Here is a 10766-nt window from a genome sequence, read left to right as displayed (position 1 = left end):
CAAGTAACAAAATCATTTTAACTCTCACCATTGTAAGTAAGGAACAGCACTTTTTGATACCAGACCCAAGTTTGAGGTTTTGGTCATTGTTTTATTGTTTTTTATACTTGTTATGTCATGACTGCTTTATTTTTTTATATTATTAAGTATTTGTTTTGTGTTTTCACTAATACTCCAGTAAAAAATAAAAAATGAAAACGCATATTTTTTTTTTTTTATTTTACAAATGCATGTAAAGCTTTTTCCTTTTATTACTGTTGTTTGACCAACAGAATAGGTTTGATCCCACATGTGTTCGTGTTATGACACATCTACTAACATAAATTCTCCTCCAACTTCTTCAACCCCCTTTTTACCCCCTACTTTTGTACCCCTAACATCCTTCTCCCCTCTCTTCTCTTTTCTGTAAATAAAGTTTAGGGTGTACACTGCTTTCACCCAACAACAGGACAGGCTCCAGCAACCCCGGAAGTGATATACCAAATTATTAAGATGGATGAATGAGTGAAAGCAGGAAAGGGGTTTATACAAATATACACCTAGTGTGTTTAAAGATTCATAACCCCCTGTTATAATAGTAAAATCTGTCCAACACAAGAGGCTTTCTGCTCTCATCTGTCTGTTCAACTGCTAAACACGTACAATTATTAAAAAAAAAAAAGTCTTATGTAAAGGAAAATGTCTAACTATTCCTTCCTCTAAAGCACATGAAGAACAAGCTGCTGTCCAACCTTCTGCTGCATTCAGAGAAATTCAGCACCACAAGGCAATAAAACTTCTTATGGGCGTACAGTACCTCACTGACCACTTTCAGTCAGCTTTTCCTTCAACTTGTGTAGATTTTGTCTTGCAAGACAAAAAACCTGCAGGATCTCAGCAAGACCAGAGGCTGACTCATCAGCAAAGCCGACCGTCAGAACACTGCAAGTTAAAAAGGTGGCTTCAAACTGTTTACTGAGCAGCAGCTTAAATCTGAACGTATCAAAACATATCAAAAATCAATTTCTTCTTCATATTTACTGAACCCATATTCAATGTTGCAAGTTTAAATAAAAAAAATAGTATAACAAAATTCCTTTTCTTTTTTGCTCCCTGTTATGTTACTTATGTGTGAAAAAAGATAATAGATTTCAAAAAGTATCTTCATAGATCTTAATTAGAAAATGCAATTAAATTGATTTCTTTTTTGTGCAAACTATGACGCTAGGGGGCAATTTTGTAACCATGGAGATTCAGCTCTTTTGAACCTCTCAACCAAAAGATGATCATTAAAGAATAAATAGGGATGTGTTGCCCCCTACTGGAGAATTATCATTCTTACTAGAATAAAACATCTTTTCAATAAAATATTTGAACAGTCTTTTCACCTTTTTTTTATTGCATACAGCAATGTAAATGTAAACACAGTATTGATTACTATTTACCACATTTATGCTTCCTTTAAAACAACAAGGTGTGTAATATAATATAATATAATATAATATAATATAATATAATATAATATAATATAATATAATATAATATAATATAATATAATATAATATACAGTCAATAAATTATAAATTATTTTTTAATAGCTTTAGCATGCACATGCGCACCCGGACCGCCAGGTGGCGGTAAAAATGTGAGCGGACACTTCGGGGATGAACACCGTCAGCGTGGCTCCGAGAAAGCTGTTTTTGTCTGCGTGAAGGAGGCTGCAGCAGGAAGCTCCGTGGTGCTGAAAGAACAGCTCCTCCACAGCTGGACATCTTCAGGTAGGCAGAGGCGTCATCCTGGAGATAAAGTCAGGCCGATATATAGGTTGGAATCACCACCATCATCTTTAACTGGAGGAATTTCCTGTTAAAAAAAAGAGAGATCCAGCTATTCTTTCGTAAACTGAAGCGGTTCTGTCATGTAAATGAGGAACTCCTATTGATTTTGTTTGGAAGCAAACATCAGGTTTGATCTGGGGAACCTGATGTGTCACCATACGATTGGATTGTGTCTTTCTGCTGCAGGTTAGGAGATCACCAGGAGACTGGTAGAGTATTCTTGGAATTCTCAGTGGCCCCAAAGACCCACATTTACACAGAAAGTAGTTCTTCTTATAACCAGAGATAACCAGTTTTTGCTTATAGTCTTATTATTACTACATAAAAATTATCTTGATATGGGTGTTTAACCAAATAAGAAAAATAACATTTGATTTGATTAAAAAATATATTTGAAATATTATACATGTTTTGGAGTATAACAGTTTATAGTAACTCCAAACGGTAAAGATCACAATACCCACTTCATCCTTAGCAGAATCATGGTGAAGATGAACTTTCCAAGAAGAACCAGTTCAGGCTGAGCCTTCTCTATGTGTTCGTGTTCGTCTCTCCACTTCTGATCAAAGCTGTTTTCTGTCCCACAGAGATGTTCACCCGAATGTTAAAGCTGAGACTGCTCAACGCTGTGGCGCCTGTGTACTTCTTCATGGCTACAGTGGTCACCAATATCCTGCACTTTTGCTTCTTCATCCCAACAATCTTCCCTTACCCAGAAACCTCTCTGATGGTGTCATCGACGCTCCACACAATCCTGGTGCTCTTCTTGATGTTCAACGCGCTGGGGAACTATATCATGACTATCATATATCCCGCTGAAAGCGCCAATGAGACCGCGATCCCTGTGTGCTCCCCGCACTGCTCCGACAAAGTGGACGCTCACTACCTTCTGAACGGCCGACACTTCTGCAAACTGTGCAAGAAGATCATCCTCAAAAGGGACCACCACTGTTTTTTCACAGGAAACTGCATCGGCAACAAAAACATGCGCTACTTCCTGATGTTCTGCATCTACACGTCATGCGCGTGTTTGTACTCTCTGGTTCTGGGTGTTGCGTTTTTAACGGTGGAGTACTCCATCTCCTTTGAGAACCCCCTGACCTTCCTGACTCTCCTTCCACTCTCGGTCTGCTCTTTTTTTATAGGTGAGTCTTAAAAAAAAAGACATTTTGGATGATTTGAGCCACACTGCTGGACCTTAACTCCGCCCCCTTTCTATTACAGGAAGTATCTCAGGCTTGCAGCTGTTCCTGGTGCTGATGCTGTACGTGTGGCTGGGCATCGGCCTGGTGTGCGCTGGTTTCTGCTCCCAGCAGATGCTGCTGGTGGCTCGGGGACAGACGTGGTGTCAGATGCAGAGAGGCGAGCTGGTGAGGAACTGCAGCAACTGGAGGGCCAACCTGAAGCACGTCTTTGGCTCGCGCTGGATCCTCGGACTCATCCTGCCCGTGCAAACGGAGGCGTGCTCTGAAGACGCAGACGCACAAAAACAAGACTGAAGGATCGTGTTAGGTCAAGAAAACTCAGAGGAATGAGTGGGACTCTTTTGATGATGGGGTGCTTTATGCTTCAAAGTTATCCCTGAAATAACTGATGGCACATATTCAGTTTAGGAAAGGAGCCATAAAAGCCAAAACCTTTCTGTTTAAAAAGTAACATTTAATATTTAGCATCTAGTAGTTTCAAATCTGTTGTAAACTTCTTGCTTTACTCCATTGATTTGCATGTTTTTGCTGCTTTGTATATTACTGGCAAAATTTTTACTCTTTTCCCCTTATATCTCTCTAGAATCAATGCTATTATGTGGCTTCAAATCAATGTGGAGTTTTGACTTTCATATGAAGGGCTACAGGATGAGATTTGCAGCGTATACTGCCAGGCGTTTGTGCTTTAGCTATCACAGGCTCCGCCTTTATCAGAGAATTAAGCTTGATTGTGGAGTAACGCTCATCTGAATTACCAGGGTAACATTCACACTGTGCCATAAAGTCTCGTCTAAGATGCTCATAAACAATTGCATCTAGTTTACTTATCAGTTGAACTGGTTGCACATTTGAAGCCGACAGATGCTCGACATCTGAGGAACGACTTCAAACACGGTTCCAGTTCCAGGAATACTTTGTAGATGTGTATTTATTTATGACATTAAAAGTTTTTCCAAGTCAAAGATGTTTTTTTTCTTTTCTTTATTGATACATTCTTAGCTAAAAAAAGTGACAAGCCAAAGGTTTTCAATAAATCACTTTTGACACAGACGAAGAAAAGCACACTTTGTAATAACAGGCAATTATAAGCAACAATAAGAGTTTTTAAAAAAGGACCATCTTCACACTTCTTCTTTAGCTGGTTTTAACTTTTAGCACATATTCCCAAAACAAAGGCAAAATACATGTTTTTTATTTATATACTATTTCATATAACTTTTCTTTTGAGACCTCCAAAAATAAATCCTTAAAAACCAGCAAGGATGCTAGAATGTACCCAGAAATGCTGACAGGCATAACTAAAAACATACACATACTTTAAAGGCACAGGCAATCAGATATTTATATTCACATTATTTTTTAATGACAAAATGATCTATTGTGTGACCTCAGTGCAACATTCTCTAAGATAAACATGAACTCTTCAGCAGTTGTCTTTTTGTCTATAAAGTTTCTCGACAATACAGTTTTGAGCACGAATGTGAAGCAGGAATGAAGCTGCAAAAACATCCCACAGCGAGCGAGCGAGTCACAGGTCTACTTCTCCTGCTAAATCTCTATCACTGCAGTCAACATGTACCGTTACTAAAGACAAAAAAAAAACAATTTTTTTTTTAATTGTTTCTATCCCTCGGTAGTCCTGGTCACAAACATTTGAAATAAATAATACTGTCAAGAGAAAAAGACGTAAAACCCACATTTCCTGACGCTCATAAACCGGCGGCGACATTGATTGAAAATCTACAATTTGTGCAGCTGTTGATTTTTATTTTATGCATTTTTTTTTTAAGTAGGGGAAAAAATGTTTAAGTTATATTTGACTTTAAACAGTGAAAGAATGACAGCTTTGGTACAAAATTTGTGCAACAGCTGCGAGCGCACACACCATGTGTCATGGAGTTTCCTTCCATTTCAAAAGGCAAAAAAAATGTCGTCATTAAACTTTGTGACTATTTGATAAACATAAGCTATGTTTGATTAAATGTCATGATATTTGTGCAGCAGCAACATTCATAAGAAGGGCTGGCTATCGTAGCCAAAGTGCTAAACCCATTTGGTATTAATTTATTCATTTGTCAAATTTCCATTAGAAACTATTTTAATGTGTAATAAACACGACTTTTCATAACTAATGATAAAAACTGAAAAAAGGCAGAACTTTTAGGGATCAAAATGATCATTTCTGACACAAAACAATAACTGAAAGCACTTTTTTGGCCTGAGAAGAATTACTTTTAAGGAAAATCAACTCATGGATTCGATGAATCGATGTTGATTTTTTAAACCCAGCTCTAGAAAGATGAAGTGTACTGTAAGGCATGCCAGGACTACATGTTAAACATTATAAGGCATTTCCCTAATGTGAGAGTTATTTGCTGTTTTGCAAACACAGAGGCAAGAAACTGTATTTAGAAGTAAAGGCCATGCTTAAAATGTCTCTTTCAGAGAAGTAGCTGTGCTTTTTTCATTATGTTTTCAAAGCATTTTTGGTTTTTCTGAACTATTAGATCAAATTTTTTAACAATCTTTTGACCTTTTTTTTCTTGCTGTCAGGTTTATAAGTGCTGGAACCTTTCTTAGGCTAGGACTCTGTGAGCTTTCTCAGTGTTCTGCAGAGAGAGCTGGAGTTTAGTCCAGAGATGTGGGTCTCCGCTGCTCAGAGCCTCCAGCAGCAGGTCAGTGTGCTCCTGCAGCTGGCACAGCAGGCCCTGGGTGCGCTTATTCTCTTTGATAAGCTGCTTCGTGCGCATCGCGATCCCCAGCAAGCCCGACTTGTCGAGGATATTGTAGGTATTGCTGAAGCGTTTCAGTTTGTTGCTGTGCATGGTGATGGCATCATGGTATTTGTCTGGTGGCGTCACAGTTCTCCGTTTGGAATAGGAGGGCAGGGAGCAGCTTCCAGCTTGTGGAGCTGAAAGCTCGTCGAGGAGTTGCTCATCCGCCTGCGCGTGGTTGGCGGCTGCTTCAAAGTCCCCAACGTTTTGGCCGAGTGTCTGCAGGCCGGGCAGCGGGCTGGGGCAGCTGTAGAGTCTGTGATGCCTCCGGTGCCGTTGGCCATACTCTGATGCCGATCTTGCCCTTAACTTTGAGGATGCCACCCTCTCAGTGGCTGCATCCTCGGGATGAGGGGCAATTTGAGTGTGTAGTGTGGCAGAGGGCATGTTGTTTTTGGATTGTCTAAGATTCTCAGGGCTGGGATTTGGAGAGTTGCTGCTGCCGTTGGGCATCATTGGTTGAAGAAGAACCACTTGTGACTGAGGCATAACTTCAAGGTGGGAGGGAAAACCCCACTGCTTTTCTGCTGGAGCCGTAGAGGAGGGCTATAAAAGAAAGAAGAACTCATTATGGGATGATTTTTATTGCAGTAATTATCAGATTTTTCTAGGCATAAAGCCTTAAAAGCTACAGGAGAATGAGAGAAATAAAATTCAGATGATGTAAAAAAAAAAATCTGAATTTTATCCAAACAGAAAACAAAAAACTTAGATAAGAAGAGTTCCTACACTAAAACTAAACTACTAGCAACAAACTCTTGGTTAGCTTGAATTAAAAAAGGGAGGAAACAATAGGCTGAAAACAAAAAATATATAAAACTGTCATCAAAACGTTTCTAAACTATAATAATTACATACAAATAAGGAAACTTTATATACAGCCGTACTAATGTAATAGGTTAACAATAGAAATATTGACAATATTGCAAACAATAGAAATATCTGCATTTAAAGATCTGTTCATCGACCAAAACAATATTCACCGTTAAATAAAAGCCAAAGTAACTGCACTTATAATCCCTGTTGTTTATCTTTACAAGAATAAACAAAGAACAGCTAGGTACATTTGGGTTTTGAGTGTATTTTACCTGCTTTAAGACAAAGTTGTTCATGAAGATCATTGGAGACAGTCCGGGGTACGGGCCTCCCACCACGGCCACCTGCTGACCAGCTGACTGCGGGCCAAACATTGACCCATTTCTTCCTGCCTGTTCAGAATCGGTTACCTCCATTGCACTGAGATACTCAGAGCTGGCATCTAAAAAAAAAAAAAAAAAAAAAAGAATGGTTATACGGAAGTCCTGATGTTTTCAAAGAAACAGATGACCTTTTTATTGTGTGCACAAGTGCAGGACACTGAAGCTATAAACACTAACAGATGTAGATGTGTATCTGTATAATGTCGGAAAGAGGATACAATCAACCTAATGAGGAAGGCTACACCAGATCCAGGTCAGCCTTGAAAATCAAAAAAATAAAAGGTCATCCTCAGAGGAGAATAGCCCACATAGAGATGTGACCTAGATCTTCACATTTGATTTTGGTCAACAACGTTCACGGTCAGCTAGAGACGATTGTTGTTTTTGAACATCTGAACACCGGCATGATTAACTGTGACACTAAGGTAAAAACATATACATCTACAGGTAAATTTGAATATAAAGAATACTACAAAACTCAATATAGACTAGACTCCTCAGAATTTTGCTTTTTTTAATTAAAAAATTAGGTGGAAAATAAGGAATAAAAATGAGAACAACTCAGGAATTTACTTTTTATCCTTAATTGTTAAACAAAAAATGTTCACTTAACTTTAAATAATTTTAGGTTTATTCGATGGTCTGAGTTATTAAACAGAGTAACTAAAAATGAATAACTGTTTATTACTCTTCAAACAATAAAATACATTCTTCAACAATGAAGATCTACTTTTTTTTCTATCCCATGACTCAAAAACGAGTATTAGACAGAAACCTTCTCACCCTCAACTCAGGTTTTCGACCTGCTAAGAGAAACATATGGTGTCCTGATCTCGTCTTTTCTTGTCTCGACACACACGGCTTCCACACACTTGTGCTGACTCTCTCTAATCCTTGACAACTTGTTTTATTGATAATAGCGCTATCTTGCCTTACAGTTGTCAAGGAGAATCGTCCCTGACAACATTTGACATTTTTCTAGTGACCTACTGGCCTGAAAAGCTCTCCATCCAAACTCTGAGTTAAAAAAAACGGTCGTTTCCATGTTTATTTTTTCTATTCATTCGCTCCACATACACCAAGATTTCCATCTTTCAATTGTGTTTAATTTCCCCCTCAAGTTAGAAATTAATACCACAGTGGTTTAAAAAAAAAAAAAGAAAACTCAGTTAAGTAATGTATTATCCTCATAGAGGACACAATTCCTAGAATCATCATATAGTCAACATAAGTCTCTCATGCTATTGCTACTTTTTTACAATAAAACTTATATTTGTCCCACTAGACAACAAAGGCAAAAAAGGTTAAAAAAAAAAACAGTATAAACAACTTTGCCAAACTTATCAGTTACACAGAGATCATCAATAAGCTTAAAAAGGCAGATCAGATTATTTCGTATTATATAAAAATAAGCAAAATTATTCAAACTAAGCAAAACAGTACAGAAGATGTGTATACATTAGATTAGAAGCATTGACTGTATAAGGGAACTGGACCGAGTGTGACATCACCAATACAAAATGGGCTACTTACAGCTCCAATCAAATTAGCTAAATTTAGTCACAATTTTTTGCAATTCGGTTATTGGACAGAGTTGATCTGAGTCATCGTTTCTATGGCAACCACCCTCACCAATCAGGAGTGAGCATATTGGACAATCACATCCCTTCCAGTGAAAACAGACTCTGGAGAATCTGTCCATCAAATGTTTTGAATATTCAAGGTGGGGGGGCAGTGGATACCACATATTTTTATTGAGGCATCTGATTGGTCAGCTTATACCTTGAATAACTTGTATCACAAAAAATATGATGTAAAAAAAATAAGATTAGCTGCATCGTTGCCAAACCTGAGAAGCCTGAATCTCTCTCCAGATCATATTTGGATCCTCCAAGGTGTGATGCCCTGCTGAAAGATGCAGTCCTGTGTACGCCTGGTCCACTAAAGCTGCTCATGTTGGTTTTCTCTGGAAGAATAAACAGATAAATTAAATTAAATAATTTAAATCAGTAGAGTATAATATTAATATAAATATATCATATGTTTGCCTCATGTCCAGTCTTGCTGAAATAACAAGATTTCAATCCAGTATCCAATAAAAATACAAAATTAGGCAATAAAATAAAAAATTATATGGTAACATTACTTTAATAAAAAAAAAAATCAGAAACAAAAGCAAATGCTGAAATTATAAGAGACATATTTTAAACATATTGTGCAATTGTAACAAATACATACATATAACATTACTCAACACTCAAAAAATACATTGCACTTTGTTTTCCCACCGTTTAAAGTAGAAATAAAAATCTGAAGATGAACGTAATTACCCTGTTATTAAGTTATAATACATAATGTGATGCCGCCTCCCACTACTGTCTTCCGCTTAGGGGCCTTGTTTTTGTTAAAGCAACTTTGATCAAGCATTTATTATCAAAAGAGTGGATCGTCCTTTTCGCAAAAACAACCTTGCCACAGTGTAAAAAAGGGAGAGCAGCCTTCACTAACTTATCAATTCATCCGAAATTCTAATTAAAAACACCTGTTTGGACTTCATTTTGGCTAGCTAACATGTGATTGCGAGCGGGACTGTGTTTTCCTCTGTTGTCAACACAGGCCGCAAAGTGGTTTAATGCAACTTTAATGAGACACTAGCTTTTAAAAAGAAGCTAAATGTTGACAGTAACTTTAGCTGCTACGAGTGTCCTCGCAAACGGACGGTTCCCTTGTTAAATGATCCCTCGTTTAGCCATTAGCACAGTATGCTTGTAGATGCTAGTGATAGTACATTTAGCATGTAACCGGTTTTTGTTCCGTAGTCAGACGGAATAAAGTACTGTTTTTGCAATACGTACCCATTTAGCTTTTGATAAGAACAAATATCCGATTAGAAAGGCATCCGAGTTTCAGGTGCGCCCGCACATCTTCGACTCCGGTGCAGGCAGCTAACGTTAGCGACCCCAGATACAAATTTGTAATGTGAGATATGTGTTGTTACCCTTGCATGGTCTTACAGGCAAACATATGTAAATGTTTATGTTGCCCCCAAATCTACAATTAGAAATAGTGTGTCTCTAAGTTGGTCTTTCTAAAGAAACACATTTAAAATATAACTATTTTTGGTACGGCTTGTAATTATTTAAAGAAAATGAGAACTTACAAACTCCTGTAAGACATTACAAAGGGCAAAATTTACTAGTTAAACGTGACTCCTTGAAGCGGTTGCTATGGAAACGGGGTTATACCCGGGTCTCATCTTTTTTTCTGTCAGAAAACGTGAAAAAAGGAGAAGAAAATGAAAAAAAGGAGACTATTCACTCACATCTCATCCATAACTTCAAATGTTATTTATAAATATAATTGTTCTATCCGAGATCAAATTATCTATGCTTGTTAATCATACATTTTATGTGGCTGGCTGTAGTATATCGTTTAAATAAATATAGCCAAAACATAATTTAGGTCATTATTGTCACATCATAAAACTAAAATATTACAAAATAAAAAATATTATTGTGAGAAATATTTCCCTTAAAAAGGAATTTCTTCCCTTTTTGAATATATATATAGATATATCTATATCTATATATATATATAGCATCCAGATTTAATAAACTATTATAAAGAGCAGTACAAAAAATTACAATACACAGCTAGATTAATCATTGTTAACATTTTGGGATCAAAGGAATTAAATCAGCTTCATCAAATTTGCCTATTTTAATTTTTGGATAAAAAAGTTTGTGGAGAAAACTTTATTTTTCATTTCAT

General features: G+C 37.1%; 2 protein-coding genes across 2 annotated transcripts; one reads left to right on the top strand and one right to left on the bottom strand.

The window, feature by feature from the left end:
• The first annotated feature begins 1634 nt into the window (after positions 1 to 1634).
• On the top strand, positions 1635 to 3984 carry zdhhc22 (zinc finger DHHC-type palmitoyltransferase 22). The gene is made up of 3 exons (XM_024274291.1): positions 1635 to 1757; positions 2405 to 2962; positions 3042 to 3984. Exons 2-3 carry the CDS (start codon positions 2407 to 2409, stop codon positions 3314 to 3316), a joined length of 831 nt encoding a protein of 276 aa, XP_024130059.1. The 5' UTR covers positions 1635 to 1757; positions 2405 to 2406; the 3' UTR covers positions 3317 to 3984.
• A 6-nt stretch (positions 3985 to 3990) lies between these two features.
• On the bottom strand, positions 3991 to 10015 carry cipca (CLOCK-interacting pacemaker a). Its single transcript, XM_024274282.2, has 4 exons — positions 9851 to 10015; positions 8845 to 8961; positions 6885 to 7054; positions 3991 to 6342 (listed from the first exon to the last, which is right to left on the bottom strand). The coding sequence occupies exons 1-4, from the start codon at positions 9852 to 9854 to the stop codon at positions 5599 to 5601; spliced, it is 1035 nt and encodes a 344-aa protein (XP_024130050.1). The 5' UTR covers positions 9855 to 10015; the 3' UTR covers positions 3991 to 5598.
• Between the last annotated feature and the right edge of the window lie 751 nt (positions 10016 to 10766).

Source organism: Oryzias melastigma, linkage group LG22 (assembly GCF_002922805.2).
Source record: "Oryzias melastigma strain HK-1 linkage group LG22, ASM292280v2, whole genome shotgun sequence".
In the NCBI taxonomy this organism is placed as follows: Eukaryota; Metazoa; Chordata; class Actinopteri; order Beloniformes; family Adrianichthyidae; genus Oryzias; species Oryzias melastigma.
The sequence above is the reverse complement of the archived record's forward strand: the minus strand, read 5'-3'. Positions and strand labels throughout refer to the sequence as shown.

Excerpts from the sequence above, each read along its gene's own strand:
- cipca (XM_024274282.2), bottom strand. Across the intron at positions 7,055-8,844 it reads GAGAGATTCAGGCTTCTCAG|ATGCCAGCTCTGAGTATCTC; the intron begins GTTTGGCAACGA and ends TTTTTTTTTTAG. Across the intron at positions 6,343-6,884 it reads ACAACTTTGTCTTAAAGCAG|CCCTCCTCTACGGCTCCAGC; the intron begins GTAAAATACACT and ends TTTCTTTTATAG.
- zdhhc22 (XM_024274291.1), top strand. The coding sequence starts at position 2,407 with ATGTTCACCCGAATGTTAAAGCTGAGACTGCTCAACGCTGTGGCGCCT. Across the intron at positions 2,963-3,041 it reads GGTCTGCTCTTTTTTTATAG|GAAGTATCTCAGGCTTGCAG; the intron begins GTGAGTCTTAAA and ends TTTCTATTACAG.